Source organism: Xiphophorus maculatus, chromosome 9 (assembly GCF_002775205.1).
Source record: "Xiphophorus maculatus strain JP 163 A chromosome 9, X_maculatus-5.0-male, whole genome shotgun sequence".
Lineage (NCBI taxonomy): Eukaryota > Metazoa > Chordata > Actinopteri > Cyprinodontiformes > Poeciliidae > Xiphophorus > Xiphophorus maculatus.
The window spans coordinates 5948458-5972078 of NC_036451.1; the positions used below are offsets into that span (position 1 = coordinate 5948458).

A 23621-nucleotide genomic window follows, 5' to 3' on the forward strand; every position below is an offset into this window, starting at 1 on the left:
TTTTCTTCCAGCTCAGACCTTTAAGCATCTATTCTGTTGTTTTCTATGAACTCATGATCCTGTTGAACCCCACAACTTGTTTAATAATTTAAAACTTTGAATGTAATCCCAGTTCTCTCAAGGTAGTGGCTCTAACTTAGGCCTAGATTTCTGAGCCACAAACATTCATATCTAACAACAAAAAATGTTAGAAAATGTATGACTTTAAATGAAATGTGACGAACTTATAACAATATGCGTACAAGCTGAGAATCTTTTCCACTTTATAGTAGTGTGAATCATGCATGGCAACAATACAGACCAACAAATAAGCCAGCGGTAGATTGAAAATGATCTGAGAACTTCATGTATTCCTCACCTCACTTTACAACTATGCAGCTTGGCTTGTGTTGTTGTGAGTCTGTGGGAAGTGTTACCTGAGGTTGAAATACTGGCACGCCTGCTTGCTGTCCTTGTGGGTGCATATCCATATCCATGGTGTTAGGAGCTTGATCCTGTACACCTCTGGAAGAAAACAAAAACAAAAAGTTCCTTTAAAAATGCTACAAAACTCCTGCAGCAATTCCAGTCAATCTCCACTGCCGATCACAAACAGGCTAGTTAGTGATTGCTGCCATGAGATTCGGTTTCAGAGGAACTGGAGCCCACGTCTTTGCTGTTGATTTGACACTCTTTGTCCCGACTCTCCTCAAGTTGCAACATGGACAAGCTACAACAGCCAGCAAAAGCAACTTCAAGGGAGCATCGTAACGCTTCACTGCTTTCAGCCTGCTTTCAAGATATCTTCCTTGGAAATGATCTGTTTTATCAGCAACTGGTTGAAGCACATTCTGTAATTGTTGTTTATTCTTTTGTTCTGAGGAAATGTAGGTCAGAGACTTAAGAGCATATAAGCTCTTAAGTCTTATATGCTTAAGAGCATATACGACTCTGTTTCTGGTGTACATCATTGTTCTGTTTAAGTGCATGTTTAGGCACGTGACCGATGGGGAAGCTAGCTGCGTAAGAAAAGTGCTCATCTTGAAATGACACTTTAAATAACTGGCAGGTTTAAAAAAACCCAAAAAAAACAGCATGAAAATGTTTATTTAGTTAACATCATAGGATAGTCAATGCAATAAATGCAATGACTATGCAGACTAAAATTAACACTGATAAAAGACACAGGATCCAGCACTTACACATCACCTGCAAAAAAACACCTATGAGGTGTTGTGTCTATTGGTTTTCAATGGAAGCAATTAGAACCAGGAAACGCACACATACTCAAAACACACAGAGAAAGAGAAACGGAAACATCACAGTTTAAGTTATGTTGCACTCTTACCACCTTGCTGATAATTAACCTGTAGAGAGATCTAATCTCTCTACAGATCAAATCCTTTGCAATATCAATATTGCACACAGAGATATTGTGATGACAATAAATTTGCAATACATTGTGCAGTTCTATGGCATTGATAACATTTTTTTAAAATTCATATAAACTGATGTAGTTTTAAATTTCACACAATACATTTTCTCTTAGTTTTAGTAATTCAGTGTAAATTAGTAATTCTGTGCATGGACAGAGAATACATGTCTGTCCATAATCATATCAACTAACATCAGTTTAAGATGGTTGCTGATCTAATTAATGTAGATTTAAAAAAAAAAAAAACACGCACACACACACGGTATTTTACAATTCAACTAACCTTCAAGCCTTTTGTTGTAATTTTTCTAAGCTTTGTATTTTGATAGAGTGAGACTGGCATCATTACTCTTCTCTCAAACCTCTCTCTGTTTCTGGCAGAGTGACAAAATAAGCAGTGTGAGTTCTGTATCTCACGTTAATGAGATCAATTACAACTGCCGTGTTCTGAGGACCCCCATTTACGGTCAGCAAATGGAAAAAAAACATGTAAATCAGAGACTGATTTACAAGTTAATCTGACCCAAACAGAGCAAATTCTGCTTAAAATGCAGCTACTGTCGAAATTCCGAAAATTCATTCTTTTGCCAAAAACTAATAAAACCAATGAGACACACAAAACTATACTTTCAAAAACATTTATTGGTGTCAAGAGTGTAAAGTGAGTTTAGTGGTATTTCAGTAATGTGGATAAAATGGTGGCCAATGATAAAGGCTTTATCATCATCTACTCATACAAAAGGATCAGCTGTGGCCTTAAAACTTTGTTAAAAATAGTTTGGTGTGCAGAAGAAACACAAACTCAGCCCGTTATAATATGTGATATGTATGATGTGTCTCCTTTTTATTTATCAAGTCAAGATTTTTTAACAGGATTAACAAAAACTTTACAAAAGATTGACAACTATAAGCTCATATCCATTTCTTTACTAAAAACATGGATGAGATTTCCGTTACACTGGGAATTGCACTTTTATTTTTATCTAAACAAATTCAGGTTGAGGAAGTGAGTAAAGGGAGGGAAAATGCATTTCTTTCCATGCCACCAGTGACTGTAGACTAACAATTTTCTCACTTTACATAATTTAATGTAAGATTCAAGCTATGTTTCCTCACATGAGTCCCAAATTCAAATTAGGAAGCAAATGGCAGAGGACAAAAATAAGGAAACGGAATGAGGCAAAAACTGAAACTGATACATATTTATCTCCTTCTAGATATATTTTAATTCATCCACCTTTTTGATGAACATTGCATTTCATTTCCAAAACTTCACTGACTCTTAGGACATGGTTTAGCTTCAACATTTACTCAAATCATGTCTATTTTTTTATTTCATACTTCCTCATATCTCAACAAACAAAATGTTTCAAGCACTCCATAAAAGATAATCGCTGCTTTTAAAATGCTTCTCTCACAACTACAGTTGTAGACAAGTTGTAACAAGCGCTGCATCAAGGTATACTATGGTGTTTTTACGGTTACAAAACCACAAAAGCAGCAATTGATTGGAATTCATAGAGTAAGGCAGTGGTAATCTGACTGGGATAGTGCAGCAACTGGTGGGGGAGGGGTAGAGCACAAACTTGCCTGTTTTAAAGTATTTCAGATCAAGAAACACAAACAGTCATGATATAGAAACTAAAGAAGCATGACCCTTCATCTTGCTAAAGCAATTACAAATTTTAAACTAAAAACAACTAAAACACACTCCAGGCTCTCTCCCAACACAGATAGACTAAATAAGCAACAAATACCAGCTTGTTGGTTAAAATGAACCAACTAATGTTTTTAAATATAGATATTAAATATAGATATAAACTAAGGTAGTTTTTGAATTTTCACAAGGAAATGACACTATAAGATGCAGTGAACATTTTTAAGACCATTTCTCGTGCCTCATTTTCCACAAATATCAAAATCATGCAGACATTTTTTTTCCCCATAGGATTTTATTTATTCTAAAACAGAAAAAAAATTAGAGCAGCAATTAACACAAAAATGAACTGAATGTATTTATACACACTTTACATTTAAAATGAAAACACCGTTGTCTGCAAATAGGTTTCACCCGAAAGTCCTCAAATGCTTCACCCGGTTCAAATTCACTGAAGGAATGCTATGTTATTGCATTTCAGGCAATGAAATGTTTATTTTCTTATTTAAAAAAGAACTGAATTATTTTATTTCATGTTTTAATGTATTTAAATTAAAATAGGCCTAAGTGGTTAAAAGAGAAATCTGAATAATGTGCAATTTCTTTTATCCGATTAATCATCGGAATAATTACTGCAGCCCTGGCTTTTCACTTTGTGGAAAGTTTCTCTCATTGCTATAAAAAGATTTTTCATATTGAGTGATGGAAAAATTAAACATGAGAACAAACAAAAAAAAAAAGAGTAGGCCACAGCAGGGATGATGAAGGACAGAGTGCAACAGATGCACAACTGAGGAAGAAATGCTGGAAAAGGGAAAAGGGTTCGCTGGTAACCCTGATGAGTTTGTGGTCCTGAGAGAGAGCGCGCGGTGCTGTGCACCACAGAAGTTGGCGCTGGCTTTAGCTCCTTTTTAATCCCCATTTCCTGCCTCCTGCATTATTCATTTAAAACAGGAAAAAACACAAAACGCGGGTGACGATGATAAAAAAGGTGGATTGAGGCTAACTGGGAGAGAGTGGGGAAGTAGCAGGGTCCTGGCATCGGGACGCTCTAAAGAGAACAGTGCTAAATCAGCTCGCAATCTGGGAGACAATATGAAGATAAACCAACTAGTCTGGCTTTGAGGAAGAGAAAGAGTGAAGGGCAAGTACGGGGGTGAACAAGAGAGGAAAAATGCAATGTGACACTATCTGGCCCGGGTGTAGGATGGGAAAGAATCAAAGCCACCTTTGAGGAGCCAGAAGACGACAGTGAAAGTGCTGGAAGAGTGGTGTCCATGATTACAAGAAATGGAGAAACCTTTGAGTCTGCGCTCATGAAAGCCTACCCCAGGCCTCCTCTCAAACCCCTGCCTGACGAACGCTGATGATACACAAAGAGAAAAAGAGACGGAGAGAGAGGAAGAAAGCCTCTAATGATGGAGGGGTCCGGATACTACAGAAGCGGCACACTTTTCAATTCATTTTAATCACTATTCAAAATCATTAGCCCAAATGTGCAGGCACTCGTGTTCATTGGGCCATGAGCTGAGAGAGAGACAGAGAGGGGGAGAGGACCAATTACACCTCAGCATGCAAGCCACTTTTTGAGGTCTTTTAGTAGGATGGTCCAAGAATTGACAGAATAGAAAATGAAGACAGGATATTTTTCACTGTCTTTCAATCTATGAGGATGGAGGAAAAAACAGAGGAAACAGCGGGTGATGAAAGAAGAAGTTCTGAAAAAGGCACTGAAAACCAAGTTCAACCATTCCTTTAAATCCTAAAATCTGCTAAACTTTTATAAGTATTAAAGAATCTTAAACAGAGGATCCACACAACATTAGTAAGTAATCCAAGTCCCAACTAGAAAATAGGAGACGTATACTGATCAGAAATTTGTGACCTGTTTTTCAATCTCCGATGCCGATTTTAGAAGATTTCTCTTGAACAGAGAAATACACTCCCGCCTGTTTGTGGTTAAATTTTCTAGTTAGTTCTTTTGCAGGATGACTCGATCTTTTCACATTTAATTCATTCTCATAATAATAACAGAACTACTGTACGTTGCCTATAACTCTCGGAACAGCTTTTCGCTTTAAACACTTTTTTGCTCTTTTTAATTTTCAAGACCTCATAGGAAGTTTTTTTTTCATTGCAGGAGTAAATTATATACAATCCCAGCACAATAAGCTATCAGGAACTAGTTTGATTCTCATCAACCAACTAAGCCAATACAGTTTATGTGAGTACATTTCACCTTCTGGAGCGAGTGAAAAACTGAATTTCCAGCTGACCTTTCTTGGGCGAGTCCCATAAACAAAAAACCCTGAATCCTCATCTGCATCTCCCTCCCTGTGCCTGCACACCTGCACGTTTGTGTCCTGTGCATGCCAGTTTTCACTTTACATCCTCTCCTGATGTCTATAGCGGTAAATGGTGACTAATATAGAGAAAAGAGCTCAAGCACAAACAGGTGTCAACCACGACCCCCCCGCTCCTGCCTTCTCTTGTCCTTCCCACGTCCTCCCCTTCCTGCTCCACTGGGCTCTGTTGCTCCTGTCTGTTATTCAACACAAGCTGGCACGTGGCTAAAAGCCTGGGCCACTTCCCTGCTCCATTGTGCTACCCACTCCACCAGGGTACTGACGGGCCCCTTGAGGCGGGGGGCCCTTTGTTGCCGTTCTGTCACTTAAGCAGGTGCCTCGCGGTAAAGGCAGGAGCCAGGCAGCCTGTGCTGCTTCGTTAGCGTGAAACGCCGTTTGATGTGCTCGTTTCATCAGCCAGAGATGGCTGCTAAGGAGGATGCTAATAATCGCTTGAAAAACAAAAACATTCCACTTAAGCTTGTAAAAGATAAACTCCAATTTCAATGATAAAAGCCGAGTGACAGGCAGCCATGGTACCAGTGGAAAGAAGACCGCCAGCCACACCACTTCAGACTTTTTTATTCTCCTCACTTCGATTACAAGGTGAAAATAATCCATCCTGTCAATCATGGGGAATAAACAAGGTATACCGACAAACTGCTGACTGTGTATGAGAAGAGAAAATTATGTGGGCAAAGTATGCAAAAATAGAGCTGCATTTAAGACAGCTGTGTTATCCCTGAGGATCAAGCTTAGTGTGTCAATGAGCAGGCTGTGTGAAGCAGAGCCCCCCCCCAGGCGTTAAGGAGAGGGGACCCGTGGGGTTTATGCCGTGTGTGCACACCCTCGCTACTTTCACAGCCTTTCAAAATGCCACATCACCATCACCCCTTAGTTAAAATAGAAGATGAATGCATAATATGTTGAGGAAACAGCAAATCAGTGGCTTCTAATTTAGGCTAGTTTATCAAACTGTAAGAGACGCCACAAGTTCTCAGGATCTCAGAGGAAACTGACTGAATAAGCATGACTTTAAGCAAGTAAGCACTCAGAACCGCCACTCTTCATCTCTGAATAAATGATGACTGTTTATAACCAGAGGATAGAAACAGTTTAGATTACAACTTTTACGGTGCCACATGAACTGAAGTAGATTTAATCCTTAAGCAAAGGTTACTACTTAACATAAAAAATTTTAACATTTATAATCAGAGGTTTAATATTAGACGCCAAGACGTACAGCTTTCCTAGTGGGCAACAGATAGTTTATAACATTTACTGATTAATCAAAGATGTTAGTCTATCAGTTCTTTGTGTTTGAAGTAATGCTGTCGATCTATTAATCACTCTACCACTATTCAGTATATTCAACTTTTTAAGCTTGAAATGTTTTCAAAGACATGCAAAGAAGATGCTTATAAACGTGCAAATACACAAACATATTCTTATGTTTAGGATGGTTTAAAAGAAGTAATTTTGTTTCAAACATTCATTTAGAAACGTTAACTTTAAATTCCATGTGCTGCGGTGGGACAATAATTCATCATTGCCTCATTGACCGCAGTACAAGACCATGTAACTCGCTGCTGTGAACTAACTAACCCTCCACTGGAGAAAGGCTTTTCAGTTTAAATAGGTAATGCAATTAATCTGCATTATGTAATATTAAGGCTTTCAACTGTTTAGATTAATTGCAGGAGTTAATGTTGTCGTGGGAGGATCTAAAACGGTTCGGCTCTGATGGTCTAAAGGGTTTCTTTGGTGTTGGAGTGTTTTACGCTCTTTCACTTACTGACTTTTACAAAACTGTGGCAAAAGTCAATGTGTATGTAGTTTTCTTGCACTGTCACAACTATATATTTAGCAAGCATGAGCTGAGAACTAGTGTGAAGTTATATTTATAGTTTAAACAACAATAGTTTCCAAATTGCCGTTGCCAAACACTTTATTACAAACTCAATTTTCCAGGTTTTCTCTACAGGCAAAACTTGTACTAAAAAATGTCTTAAATTTTTATATTTTTGTTCAGGTCTCTGTTTCAAAATCAGAAACAATAAATGTTCTATACATCATGATGACTGTAATAATCAATGTTATGCTATTTTAGCAAAAATAGAAATAAATATGTTCCGTTAGAAATAAAAACAAGATCCTGTTAAAACAGTTTTATTTAGCATCTTTGTGTAAATACTGTCATTCTGTAAAACAATTAGATTTTTACTAATGGAAATTTCATACCAGCCTTTGTGTGAGAGTGTTTTTCGCTATAGTTGCATATATTCTCAGTATTTAGAGTAGAGCAAACCTAAATTAATTTATATTAGAATCAAAGACCCACACCCAGAGTTAAGCACCCCAGAATGATGAAGATCCCAGGGCTTTGGGCTGCCATCGCGGCCTGTGGCAACAACTCAGTTTTTCACAATGCAGAACATAAGCAGAGCACAGCAGAGCAGAGATGTCAGCCCTCCAGGACCAACCAGGGCTTTGTTTGTTAGCCATGTCACAGACTGACCACCAAATTAGCTTCATCACCTCTGGCACCGGGATATTAGATGTGACATCCGGTACCGCAGGCTGTGGCTCTGTTTTTCTGCATGGCTAGAGGGCTAATATGTAAAAAATATTTATTAAATAAAAGGGAACAAATGAGGAAAAAAATTACAAAGGGATGTGTATCTTAAAAATACAACTGCATATTAATCTAGATACCCAGAGCATTGTAATGTTCTGGTATTACACAGAATGAATGAACTTTGTGATTTGCGAAATATTTTAACAGTAGTTAGATTTAAAAAAAATAATTTTAAAAAATCACATTTAAGCCAGCCTTAATAATGCAGTTATGATTGGCTTTTATTGAACCAATATTGTTAACTATACACATAAATATGTTTCAGCTCCCTATGGCAAAACAGAATAACACAGTTTGTTTTTGTCTCACTCTGCTTAGCTGCAGCACATATTTTAAAACTCATTAACTCGATATTTAGAAAACTTCAATTCCATCAAGTCATTCAACATGTCCTGCAACAGAGTCCTGATTTATAGGACTGTCAAATGTACACAAATTTGTTAAAAATAAAAACTACTTGATCTTTCCACATAGTGAATAGTGCATACTAAGCAGCATCAGCAGTGGCTGTTGCTGAATTTGCCTTACATCAGCATTGCTGAAAAGTAACAATGGTTGTAATATATGCAGCAGCTGATAGGCTGCAGATATTATGTGGGAGCTCTGCTCACATGGGCCACTGACAGCATGGCGAGGAATACTAATGGCGTCCACCTACTGATGGATTTATTCAGTATCCCAACATGTGGAGGATCTGCATCACGAGGCATGTCTTTAGCTCACTAAAATTACTAATTGTAAATCTAAAAATTACAAGTAAGATCCATTTTATTGCAACTTACCACCTCTTTGTTTACTGTAAATAATAGAACCAAAGACAAATGAGTTATTAATCTGCATCAGATAGTTGATGGATAACAACAGACTTCCACATAAACAATATGCAAAGATACAGCAATGCAAACCTGGTGACTTTATCGTTATAGCGCAACATTTTTTTCAGGAAGTTGGCTCCACTTTGTTAAAGACTAAGACAAACATGGAGGGTAAGCAAACTGTTTTAATGTGAAATGAGTAACCTCTTAAGTGGAGAAAAGTAAGGGAGTACTTCAAGTTACTTGACAGTAAAAGAAGAATTTGACAACACCCAGCCACCATGAGTGTCTACAATTTTATCCAAAACAATTGTTGGAGGAAAGTTTTACTCTTGTTTGATTAATGCTGAGCCTGTGTGTCAATGTGCAGACTTCTACTCATTTAACAGTAAATATACTCTAATATTTACATGAATCAAATTTAAACTAGACAAAATCCTTGGTCACATGCAGATATGAAATATAATATTTCAGTCTTTATTATTACACATTATTAAAAAGGATTAAATAGAAACAGGTTATATATAGTGCTCAAAACTGAACCATTACTTTTTATTTTGTTCCAGTTTAATCTAAAAATTGTGACATTCTCAAACAAATCTGTCGTTTTATGAAGACTATCGCTTATGTATTTAATAAATTAGCCTTTTATAGAGGACTATTTATTATTTAGATTAATGGAAAAGTTTGTAATTCATTTCTGAAGAAGGCCGTTTGGAAAATGCAGGACAGATTAAACACATCATGCTGATTTGTTTCTGGGAGGTAAGAAAGGCTTTTTGTTAAGATTCCTCCCGCATGAAATTAATTTCAACAAAAAGCAACTGTTTCCTTTTCAGCCCATTTTCCAAAAAAAACACAAACTTAAATATATCTTACGTTCTCTTGATCTACAGTTTTCCTCCTCTCCTTGAGTTGCTTGATGCAGTTAGACTGTGTTAGCACAAAAATTTATCTAAGAGGAAGTGACAAGCACAAGATGTCCAAATCATTAGTAATGTGAGAGCAGCAGTTCCCAGGCATGTCTCGTTACATAGTTAGCTGCTATAGTAAGGTCTATGGTTTGGGTTTTTCATGGAACACATCTTACTGTAAGGTCTGTAAGGGTTATGGAGAAGGACCACAACCCCCCGATCTCCTTCAGAGTCAGTTAGCAAAGGCAAAATCTAAGACCCTGAACCTAAAACAACCTTGGCCACAGCCAGTCACTGAATAAGGAGAAAAAGGTACACAAACATTAAATGGAGAAGTTATTGTGAAACGAGACATCTACATTGAGTGCATATGTTAACCATGGAGCCATGGGAACAAGGCTCCACCAAAAAAATGAAAAATAAAATAAAATCAAGCTTTGGGCTGGCTGTTGCTCAGCTTCAGCCTGCTGTGGCTTCTGTGGAGAATTCTGCTGGCTGCTGCACATACATCCTTCCAACCAGATCTAAAACAGTCCAGCTCAGAGAAAACATCCAACATGGCACTGCTGTTTCATACACGCATCCAGGATTTTGTTATGCAGTCCAGAAAGACGACTCCCATTAATAAAACCAATGGAAAACCAACGAACTTCACAGAATCTTTAAAGAAAAACTTCCAAAAATCTATTTAGTTTACCATTACATGATGCTAATAAAACACATGACCTTATGTTGAATTTCAAACAAAAAAATCCCAAATGGGAGCTAAATTAAAATGGAAACAAAAATCAACGTGAGCGCAGCATATACACACACACAAAAAAATAAAAAGTGCTGTGTTTATTTTTACTCCTCAGGCACTCATCTCTCTTTGCATGAGTGCATTACCCGGCACACCGTCACAGCATGCCAGCGTGTGAGCGAGTATGTGTGTATCTGACGATCAGAGAATAACGTTACCCCTAAGGGGTCGCACCTCTCTCCATTCTTGCCCTCCTCCCTTATACGCTCCTCTCTGCTCTGTGCCTGCAGGGATTTCCTTTTTCAGTTCAGAAGAGATGTCAGACCTGTTCCACCATCCCTAGCAGAGGCTGGACTCTGCCCTACATTCACTGAACATCTGGGAAACTCACCGCATCAACCTCATTTTAAGATGTCAGGGTCATGTGGGGTTTAGTGGGGAACATCAAAATATCTTAAACTTGAATAAGTTTAAGATATTTTGCTGGTCAGCAGCAGAGAGCTGAGCATAAAGTTAAGGCTTTCACACAGGGGTCTGTGTTTTAGCTGTTCAACCACAAATATAAAGCAGTAAAGCTCAGTTGCACTCAAAATTCACCTACAGTTGTGGTTCATTTCAGTTCAACGTTTAATAAAGTTTCCAAATCAGAATAAGAATTAAAGCATGTGGTGATGAGAAAGCTCCCTCTCAGTCTGTAATTTTACAAATCCCATGCCTCTGACCGATCTGGACCAAAAACAGAAACATGTGATGAGTGAAACGCTTGCAGAGGAATTTTCATGCTGCTGTCTAAAATGGTAGGGGTGGGCAAAATGGACTTAGAATTTTATCGCAATATTTTGTAGTGCTATTCCGATAATAAAAATGATTAAAAAAATAATTTCTTATTTTTCAGGTAACTGTATGTCTGTGACTGCATGGCACAGCATTCATATCTCCACAATCTCATTTGAAATAGGCTTCTTCAGGACACCACATACTTAAAAAGTGTTATTTATATCACTGCAACGGCACACCAGCTGCATTTAATCATATCTTTCAATTTACTGGTATTTATTGATGATTTGTGGAAATAGGAAAATAACATTTCCAAACATACTGCCCGTTTTGTTTTTACTAGAACTTTTTCACGATAAAAGATAAATAGAGATAATAATGTCCACCACTAAAAGCCATAGAAAGGTGTGACCTGAATATACCAAAACTGACTGCAAAACAAGTTAATCTTCAACAGGAAATAACCCAACATATTACCTCACCTTCACACATTTCAAAATTCCAACAAGAAATACTACATTTGAGATTTCTTAAAAATACATCTATGCTGGACGAAAAGTAAATAGTTGGTAGATAGCGAGTTTCTGCTCTGTAAAGGGCAGCTTTTAAAAAGTCACTTCTGACTGCAGTTTTAACTTGATGAAATGCCTTTTTGACTCAACACAGCTTCACTGAAATCAAAATTTGGAACAAAAAAATCCTCACTTTTTTGAACTCTTTTGGCTTATTTGAGCATTTAAGCAGCCTGTTCTTGCTAATTGAAAATTCAAAAGGTGACAGCAGATTTAGTTCAAACAGACTGTTTTCAATCCTAAACACAATCCCACAGCTCAGCCGCAACTTTCTGATCTAATTTATCCTACGGAGAACTCTATTTATATCAGAACGGAGTTCAGAAAATAAAATCGTCAGTTACCAAAATTGCAGAGAAATACAGAAGCAAGGAATGCAAGTAGGATCCACAGATAGGAGAGAAAAGCTCCCCAACAGGGCTTGAAAGCGACTAAACCAGAGAGGTCTTCCCTGCCACTTTCACACATTAGAATATTAATATTTATGAGACTTCCTGTCCCCAACCCCCCCTCTGTTTTTCCCTCAGATGATTTGAACATGAAAAACTTGAAAAGCGTAAATTCCAGGAGTTGCGTATCACAGTTTGACCTGGAGCCACACAGCAGACACCAGCCATGACAGACTCGCTGCTCAAAGCAGGCGGGAGCTTCTTTCATCACGGCATCCTGGTGGTTTTTTTGGTTTTTTTACTATAGTGTGACACTACCAGTCCATGCCATCTGCCTCTTTGGAGAAATCTGAACTTCAAGACGTGCCTTCCTGCTTATGCGTTGTTTTTAGGTGGGCTTCACAACCAAAGCCCAGCATTGTGCAAGCTTTAGCTGCTAAGCTTCTTGCCAACTGCTGTTTACAGCCAAGCCTCGCAGTGTGGCGCAATGTTGAATATTCACCGTTAAACTGACAAGCCAGGACCAGTTGGGAACCCAGCCAGGATCCCCCCCCCCCCCCCCCCTGAAAACACAAACCCATAAATCAATCTTTTTTTTTCCCAGCCAGTCCAGAGGCGGACCAACCAGCTTACATCCTCAAGCAACAAATCCAGAGCAGCAACAGTTTGGGGCATTTTCCAATCATACTTGAAGCAAAATTTAAATAATAATTGACAGAAATACGAATCAATACATTGATTCTGCTTAAAAGACATTCATTAACGTCACCCATCTCTGTTGCTATCCACATCTGTAAAATAATTTTTTTTAGAGCGCCAATACCACACTGGCAAAGGTCCTTCATCCTTGGCTTGGCAGGACTTCTGACGGCGCCAGCCGGCAGCGCCATCCAGGCCTGACCCTTGCTGCTGCAGCTTCCTGCTGCGCTGGGGGAGTCGGGCTGCCTGCCTCCCTGACAGTGGGCCAGGAGGCTGGGGAGGAAGCCCCAGGTAGGCAGGACCTCCAAGAGTGGGGAGCCAAGAAACAGGGGAGACAGACTTTGAGCATTACAACACACCGAGGATAAACTTAAGAAGAAGAAGTGAGGGAAAGTGGTGGAGAGGGGTCAGGGGCTGGTAAGCAACAAGAGGGAAGATCCAGAAATGAAAAAGCAGCAAAGATGGGAAAAGCGGATATGTGTGGCATGAAAATGAAGAAAGAGCGAGACAAAGAGGCTTGAGGGCAAGCCGGGCAGCAGGAGATGACAGAAGCGCCTTGTTATGACTCTTTTTGCTTTTTTTTAATGCCCCCAAGCATTCAGCACAACCTCAAAGCCCTAGGCCAAACTCAGAGACCAGGGAGACCACGGGAAACCGCTGTGAGTCAGGGTACAAACAGCGAGGGAGGCAGAGGAAAGACTAAAGGGACATCTTGCATGTCCTGGTTATAAACCAGACCAAGTGAAACGAAAATGAAAATAACAGAGTGGATTTCGCAAAATGTATTTCAAAGTGATTTATAAGCACTAAAACACCATTTAAGATTCATAAAACTGTCGTTAAAACTGATAAAGTGTTTCTATGTCACAATTTAAGATCCAATAGTGGCATAAAAACACGCTTCTTTAAATTTAACAGAGTTCAGAAGGGCGAGTGGAAATTTTGCTGAGATGAATCATGGGGTGGACTGAAACTGCATCGCTGTATCCGGAGTTTAATGGAAAGCACAAATTAAAGCCAAGTCTGATTGGTAAAGGTCTAACTTGAACCAAGAAAAATGTCGTATAAGGAAACACAAGAGATCATTATTAATATCGGTTTTGGATGATTTTTTTAGTAACACTGGGCTGATAACCGATGTTTAAATCAATCTTGTTGACATTTGTGTTTAAGTTTTCTTCAGTAATCTCATTGAGTTTTCCTGCCAGTTCCAAATAACTGTAAATTGAAATGCCGACAGGAAGCGTTCTCCCACTTTACAAACTACTAATGTTGCTTTAAATGTCATAATAACTATGTCCAAATGTCACAGCAGCAGACAACACTGCGATCAGGTCTTTCCTGTTGGTTGAGTGGGTCACATAATCAGAACTGCACCAGCAGCCAAGAGTCCAAGTTTCGCTATGAAATGGATGAAACCGCAAAGATTGTTCGGGAAAACAACTTTGTCTGAATGTCCACGGTCTGATATTGTTCAACAAATTCAGAGTTTTCTTTCTAATGCAGATGCAAATAAAATAACTCCACAAAATGTTTGAATGTGAATAACTAGGATTCATTAATACAAATCTTTTGCACCCTATTCTGATCCAAACCACTTAAAATTGGTTATTTATAGGTAAGGTCTGAATCTAATACTACTTTATAGTGAATTAAATTGTTTCCCTGCATATACTTACAAAATTACATGTTGGTTCATATTACATGGCCTGTTAGTATAGTGACTGTTTGCCATTTAGCTCACTAAACAGAATTTTTCAGGACACTGCAGTTACTTTTTTACTTGAATGCAACATATTTTGACAATCTTTTCACAATGGAGTATCTTGCTGAAGACTAAAGCTAGCATCCTGCTCCTCAGTTCGGATGTGTTAATTCTAATTTTTCTGCTTATTTTGTTGCTACAGTGAAACAACACCTACCGGAAATGTTTTTCCCCTTCATAGACTTAGGAAATTGCTTTGATCGTCATAGAATTTAATGAATAAGGAAACTCTTGATTAAAAAGGGAACTTGGATTTATCCAACTTTGTGTTTCTTCCTGTTGCCACTTTGAACCACAGTACATTGAGAAACCTCAAGATATTCAATTGCATCAAGTGCTGAATGTGAAGAAAATCTGAGTGAGTGTTAATGTGGAAATACAAGCGCAAATGTTATTTTTAAATAAGAAAAACTAAGCTTTCAGTAAAACTAATATTACTTTAGAAATTTAGCTGTATATTAAAAGTCCTTATGATTCATGACATCTTTAGTTTTACTTACTATAAATAGTACAAGAACAGAAAGAAAAAAAAACTTTCCCAGCATTTTACACTGAAAACAGGGCGGTTAAAACAGACAATCTGTCAAAACACGCAAATTTTTGTTCTTCTGCAATAAATCCTGTGTGAGACATTTAGTCTCATTTGTGGTGAGCCTGGAACAAATGCCCATAGCATAATCAGCAAGAAACACAGACACAGAAAAGCGGATTCTTTCTGCTCACGAGTGCAAAATCATTTGGCTTCTGTCTCATTTCATGACAAATGTGTGCTGTCACTGATGTGGTGTTTACAGTGGCATGTAGCATCTTGCAATTATTCAGTGAATGTGAACTGATCCTGAGGCATTTGGATATTTTGCATTGGGCATAATGAAAAGTGATGGAAAGAAAGAGGAAGCTCCAGAGTGATAGCAGGTTTAAAAAAAAACAAAAAAAAAAACAGGAATCTGCTTCAAAGCCATTAAATTACAACAAACACTGAATTAAGTTTCATTCCCTACAATGGACACATATTGGAAATGTTGAGAATAGGCCTGTCACAATAATCAATAAATCAATTAATCTCATGATAAATTAAACAAACTCAAAATTTTCCAATGGCATAATTTATTGTTTATCTATTTTGTTTTCTCTTTCCACCAAAAACTGGATGATAAATGTTTTTGGTGCTTTGGTCTCAACTAGACATTTTTTCAAGGACAACTTTTTTTTACAGAGACATCATAAATCATTTTGTTTGTTGTTCTTTTATTTATTTATTTTGGATATTTAAGAAGTCTTCCAGTTCCAGTGTGAAATGTTCATTAGAATGTTTTGATCTTTGAAAATGTGCTCTTGCATTATTACCATTATATTACTTAAAAATGGTCTCAAAACAACAATATTATCATTTATCGCGATAACTTCTGGAACAATTTATCGTCCAGCAAAATTTTTTATCGTGACATGCCTCGTTGGGAATGGGCTAGCAGATAGTATTTTATTTTTATGTTTACGCATTTACGTATGGCAGATGTTTGTTTACAGCACAACTTACAGGTGAGGATATAGTGGAACAGATTAATACGAATAGACTCTTAGGACAAGTGCTGTTGTCCTAAGAGTAAGACAGGCTGGGAGATGGGACAATGGTTTACTGAAATGTAAAACTAGAACATTCTGGCTTTCAAAGTAAAAGGTTCTGCTTCTTCTGCTGATGTTATGGTCTTAGAAACTCACCTATCCAGAAAAATCATTTCTTTAAACACCAGAGAAAGAAGTAAAACTTTGCTCAGCTTAAAATATCATTTAACTTTTAAGTTCTTAGGAAGTCTTAATAGCAAGTAGAGTGTCTGTTTATAACTTTGCTCAATTGTTTCATGCTTCTTTTGCTTCCATAAATCAGCAGGAAATGGAACAAAGTATGATTTGATAAAAATCTTGAACCACTTTTATTTAAATGTGAATGAAACATTCCCCAGGAAGGTGGAGGGTAAAATTGTTAAATTATTTCTGACAGATTATGAAACCAACTGACACCGATGTTTTATTTAAGTAAATAAAAATAAAAATTGTCATCAAATATGCCACTTTATCTAATTGTTCTTTATTTCACAGGAATAGTCAGTAATGAAACCATGCATTTATCAGTAAATTCCTGTAAGCTAAAATGTGCTATTTACGTCTTAACATATCTATCACTTTGTAGTTTGCAGGTGACTCTACGAATATAAATAGATACTTTAAATAAAGTAGGACTTATGAGCCAAAAACAAGGCCAATCTTGTCAAAAAGGTGTGAGCAAAACAAACAAAACCCAAGTCCTTTGCTGTAGAATAAAGCGCTGACACCGTGCGGTCAAAACAAAAGCAGAACAAGGGGCACTGAAAGCATTTCGTTCGACTTTGAAACAGGTCTGAGGTCAGTAATTTTTGTGTTTGCATGTCTTTGTAGTTTGTTTTCCTGAGGGCCTGATGAGAAGAAGCAGCAATGCCAGACTTAAGTTAGCACCATTCACGTGACACGAGGAGCTGCGAGGCATCGTCCTAGGATATTTGGATGCTTGAACCATCAGTGACCCTGCATATAATAAAGGGAGATGGATATGAAAAATATTGACAGGCTGGCTGTTTGAAAGGAGTGCAAGAAGCTGCTAAGACAACCCACATTCTTTGCCAAAGACCTTCCTGTAAACTCTAACCAAATAGAGTTGGTGATGGAAAGACTATTTTTTTCCTATTTATTAGTGTCCGTTTTATTTTATCCACATCTTTTCTCATATAGCTTCAATTATTCACTTGCTTCTAATGTACCAAACAACCATAAACCCTGCATCTTAGATCAATCCTAGTAGTGATCTCAACTACATTTTTTCCTGGTATAAAAAAGCTTTACCGAGGTCTTTCACATCATGCAAACGACAGTGTTTAATGTAGCTAAAAAAGGCCTCAGGAAGCAACTTCCTTCAAATACGCTTTGCAAAAAGAAAAAGAGAGCAACATTTTTTTGCTGTTGTGCTCCGTGAAAACCCAAAGGCAAGATGACTGTTAAATGTGGTCAGATGACAAATGTCTCATCTGATCTTTAATCCCGTCAAGTGGCCAGCTTCAGGGTTAAAACGGGAAACTTTCACAAGACTGAGTGATTTGGTAAATTCCTCTATGCTAAATCATTACTCTGACTTAATACAATATCTATGCATGAAAGCATAGAGTTTTACATTTTAGTAGAGAAATTTCAAAATTTGATACCAAATCAAAAATCAACCTCACATCTTCTGTTCTGTAAATATGTCTTTCAATATGCAATCAACAAAACATGACAGACATTATTTGACAATTTGAGTAAATTTTTCAATGTGTTTAAAACAAAGTGTCTGCATAAGGACTTGTTATCATGACTTGTCTACATAATCTAAGATGATGACTATATTAATCCATCAACATTGATATATTTAGTTTGAGTTTCAAAAGAAAAGTTTTCTTCACTGACAAATTATCGGTGCTATGGAAGATGTTTTCTCAAATTCTCAAAGGTTGAGGCCGTCCAAAGTAAGCAAGTACTTCAATAATCTGTAAGTTTTAATTGTGAACAACAGCAAAACAAATACCACGAAGAAATGACACCCAGGAGAAATCTCTGAAATTAAACATGCTTTCTATCTGATAAGTGTTTAATCTCCAGAGAACATTTGAGCAAACTGAGCAAATATATTTCATTTTATTTGTGAATATCATAATAATATCTAACTCGTAATTCGGTTATGCAAGTTAGTTAATAGTTTCAGTTCCAATTATATTGATATGAAAGAAAGAAATCATTCTTCCTATGTTATACTGACTAAACACCGACAAATGTTTTAGTTGTTTTTTTTTCTTTCTAAGTTTTGTTGACTTGTAAATTCAAAAAATAGATATTTTGCAATCAAAAGGTTGTCTGTTCAATTCCAGCTTTCTCCAGTTACACGTCAATGTGCCCCTTGTTCATTTTTTTATATTGAATAGCTTTATATTAGTAAATACACAGATAAAAACAGCTACATTTATTTATTTATTTATGTTGCACCAGAGAAGAGACTTTATGCATTTCTCTTATTTAGCAATATACAATAGAGTTGAAACTTTATCAAAAACTTGTATTATTTTTGGAGAGAAAATGGGTAATTTGTATAATTACAACTGAAGATCAATAAAATAAAATAGATGTTGAAGGCAGCCACATGCATAGAAATGCCAACTTTTCAAGTAAGGTGAGGGCTTTTATCTGTTTGCTTCCATTTACAAAAATAAGTAACTCATTTTATTTTTGTTTTAATTCAAAAGATCCGACTTAATTTATCATCATACATCCAACTTGCAAATCCAAACAGCAGAGCACGGATAATCATCTTGTCTTGCAAAAGCCTGTCAGATGTAATCCACCTGCCATTAGCTAAAACTCAAAGGGAGACATGGTGACAGAAATCCTTTCACCACAGAGACTGATGCAAACATTTGTCAGCCATTTTTCTGATCATCCGGTTTATGACACATTCCTTGATGATCCGACTTCACAGAGGCAGCCGGCGTTCATCTCAATCACCTACCGACGCCGGCAGACTCCAGCCTGTTGTTTCTGACGATGATCAAATGTGGCAACAGAGGAGTGAGTAATAATTGGGTCAACAAGGTATGTCAGCTCCCACTAACTCCCGTTTGAATCATCCCTTCTGTAGCTGCAGAAAAACGTGCGACGCCTTCAATCTTTTTACTGTGATGGGCAGCGACAGCGACATTTAATTGGAGTCTGTTAATTTTCAGCTAAACTTTAGGCCTAATAAGGATGGAGCCTGAAGATGGAAAATAACTAATGTTTTTAGTTAGCTTATGTTGATTTAACCGATAAATTATTACAAAGTATACATGCAGTCTGGCTTTAAAGATATGGGAAAAGATTCTTACAATAAAACTACAGTAGCAGAACGTCTCAACTACAAGTCCTACTTTATGTTTTGCTCACATATCAGGTTTGCTGGTTAACTGGGGATAAGATTTCACACTTTCTAATGTCATCTATTGATTCTATTAATAAAACATTTATAGATACACGTAAAGTGAAAGCTTAGTCAGCGTAACTGCTGTGGAACAAAACATTTATCATCTCACGAGTCTGACCTGCTTGTATATTTTCTGTATGAGCCTCCCGGTCCAGAACTTGAATTCAAACCTCCATGTTCTGCCATGAAACGTTGGAAAAGCAGCACATGAAGTAACACCACAATCAAAGAGCGTGCAAAACTTAGACAAACTAGAGATTAGGATGCTGCTCTTTAACGTCACAGTTTGCAGTTTTGGAAAATTACAGTTTCTCTGTCGACTTCATAAATGATGAATGAAGAAAGTTCAATCAAACAGAAGGATAATGTTGGCATTGTTCGAGAGCAATAACAAACTTTATTGCTCTTCCTACCTCTCTCATGCCTTATTCTACGATATCTTGTGCAATCTCTGTAGTTATGGGTTTAGGCTGCTAGAGAACAAACTGACAACTCTTCCTCACTCTACTACTTTCTTCTTTTACTACTCTGAATTGAATTATTGCTCACCTAATATGTAATCACATATTGGTAATTACAAAAAACAAGCTAATCGTTCCAACATTTAAACAACCAGTCTGACAGTTCAGACAGTCAGAGTACCCAGAGAAAACACACACACATACACAGCGAGAATATGCAAACTTCAGGACGCAGAACAGTGGTACCAACTACACCACTGTACCAACTACACCACTGTACCAACTACACCACTGTACCAACTACACCACTGTGCCAACTACACCACTGTACCAACTACACTACTGTGCCAACTACACCACTGTGCCAACTACACCACTGTACCAACTACACCACTGTACCAACTACACCACTGTGCCAACTACACCACTGTGCCAACTACACCACTGTACCAACTACACCACTGTGCCAACTACACCACTGTGCCAACTACACCACTGTGCCAACTACACCACTGTACCAACTACACCACTGTACAGCCCCTATTATTATCATCATCACCAGTACTATTATTATTAGTCTCAACTTCTCGCAAGTTTCGATGTAAATTGAGGAACTGCGTTCCTATTTTCTTTTTAATTTTAAACAATACACATTAGCTTGATGTCAATGTGTTTGGAAATATAACTGTGCAAAATATTGCTAAGAAACCTATTAAACCAGGCATGGTGAAGTAAAACTTTACTTTGAAGTTATAAGAACAATGAATCACAATAACAGGCAGGCTTTCAAGAAGGTAAAATGTGGTAAAATACATGGATATATATCCAAATCCACATAGTATTTAAAAAGTAAAACTACTTTATGTAGTTTTGCCCCTTTTTACTTGATGATAACATGACAGTAACAGTGAGGCATGGCAAAAGAGCTGCCTCTGTCATACGTCCATCACATGTCTGCCTACAGGGCTTTCTTGTGATGAGAAGAGCAAAAGTTTTGTAAAAGTCACCTTTAACACCTATAACAGTGTAATTTGTGTTTTTGTAAGGTTGTTATTAACCTTCACTGAGCGTGTCAGCTGTGTAAATAACAGGAAAAGTTTATGAAGTAGCATGCTAGTTGGCTAACAGGCAAAGCTAACGAGCGAACTTCGTAGAACTTTTTTCTCAAGCGTCAAACTCGAGTAAAAGCAAACAAACTAATGATAGTTAAATATTAGTAACTGCTATAGTTCCCCAACATCCCCGCTAAACAAGTGACAACAGTTTCCAGCGGTGGTTGCGCTCCAGGAGTGGACAGTGTCAGTACTCACCAGGAAGTGGGACTCTGTTGCTAAGCTATTCCTCCTTCACGTTAAGTTTCCTCCGATGGTTATTATGGCGCTCGTCTTTGTTGTGACTTTCCCCGTTTCTGTCCAAGGTCGCAACAAACCAGTGAACTCGGTGGGCCTCTGTTCTTGCGTGGCACTTTGCCTGTCCTACAAAAAGTTTTTTCTTCCCCCTACAGAGGCTGGCTGTGCCGCGGAGTCAGTGGAGACGTGTTTTCAGCCAGAAGGCCCCCCTCATCAGCTCACTGCTGCTCCGTCAGTCGCCGCTAATGTAAACAACGCGGCATTCCCGCAAGGCAGCTGTCAAATACCGCGAGATTCAACACAGATACTCTAACTCGGGAGTGTCCAAAATGCGGTCCGCGTGCCTTCTGTGGCCCATGGACTTATTTTGTCGATGGACTATTCAGGAATAGTACACTTCTGGTCTGCCAGCATGGACACTTGATGCAGATGGAAACTTTATTTTCTCTTAATTAGAGCTTTGTTCTTTACTGACGAACTGATATCTTAAAATGGAAAATGTTTGGCTCAACACAAACTATTTATCTTTTGATTTTGTGTTTTGATTTTTTTAAATTCCATATTAAATAGGATCCAAAACTAGTTTTTAGCTTTCGCTTTCGCTGCTGGGAATAAACTGGAAAATAAAAAGCAGTCAACCCCAACAAAAATGTGGCCATTGTAATGTCTCTTTTAAGAAGACAAGTCTAACCCATTTAGATCCACTTTAATTTATTGATCCTTTCCCTAAAAAATACTACGGTACTTTATTTGTTTCATTATAATATTACACATGTAGTTTTAAGCTGTGCTGGTTAAATAAAATTTCAAAGATTTAACATCTTTTTGGCCCATGTGGTGAAATGTTTGGACTCCACTGCTCTATACTGTCAAATCTGAATTTTATTTTCAGATACAAATACAAGAAGAGAATCTTAAAGTTTTTCTTGTTGGCGTAAACCATAATAAAAATTCCCAAAAAGAAACACATAGTTTGGAAATACTTTATTAAAACAATCAAACATATCAAAATCAGATCATTTTATGCCCATTTAATTACGAAGTTTACAATAAAATAATATCATCTTTACAATATTCCACAGAAAGAAAACTAAGTAAATAGATAAAACAAACAAATTTTGATGCCTTATTGCAATGACTTGAAAGAGTCTTTACAATTCTTTAAGCCATTTACAATTTTCACTTTACATTTACAAACCTCAATATCTTTTATGGTATTTTACATGATGGACCGACACAAACTAGAAGCATAATTTTAAAGCATAAGAATAATTTGTATTCACAATCATTAACAAGCAAAAATCTGAAAAGTGTGGCTTGCATAAAGTGAGCTGTCCAACAACGTTTTGAAGAAAACTATACAATATACTACGACATTTTGTTCTCCCTGGGGATCAATGGAGTATTTTGGAATTGGATTTAATTGTTTGTAAATCAGATCAAGTTTAGTCAGATTGGGAGAAGAAAATCAACAAACGTCAATTTTTTAGTTCAGCTGAAAATGATTAATTAGATTAAAACCTAAACTTTTATTGGTCCAGTCTATCACATAAACCAGCTTTGATCTAAACCATATTACTGTAGCTGTGGCTGAATGTTTAGGTTTGTTGTCCAGCTGGTCAAAGACATTTTATTCCAGGATTGTTCTGTATGTCCTTCTGTTCTCATCATTCATGATCAGCTTCTCTATCCATGATAAAGCCAAGCATCCTACAGCATCATGCTGCCACCACCATGTCTCACAGTGGAAATGTGTTGGTCAGGATGATGTGCAGTTTTAGTTTTCCAACATCCATAATTTAGCATGAAGCCAAAAGTTGTGTTTTGATCTCATCAGAACATAGCACCTTCTTCAACATGTTTGATGTGTTTGCAAAATGTCTGGCGGCAAACTTAAATGTGTATTTGAGGTGCGTGCTGTTCATATTTACTTTGATTTGATTTCTGCAGTTTAACAAACATACATTTGATGTTTTGTGCAGTGAAGAAAACTTCAGGCTGTCACCACAATCTGCAGGATATAATTCTCCGTCAGAGTGAACATTTGAACATTTGAAATAGATCATATTT

The 23621-nt window shown here is 37.4% G+C and overlaps 1 protein-coding gene across 1 annotated transcript in view; it reads right to left on the reverse strand.

The window, feature by feature from the left end:
* Positions 1-21798, reverse strand: part of nek7 (NIMA related kinase 7) — an 84872-nt gene extending 63074 nt beyond the window's left edge. Inside the window, exons 1-2 of the mRNA XM_023339830.1 lie at positions 21513-21798; positions 417-504 (exon numbers count right to left, since the gene is read on the reverse strand). Of these exons, the coding sequence (XP_023195598.1) occupies positions 417-476 (60 nt within the window). The 5' untranslated portion in view covers positions 477-504; positions 21513-21798. The remainder of the gene's footprint in view (positions 1-416; positions 505-21512) is intronic.
* Positions 21799-23621: the final 1823 nt, after the last annotated feature.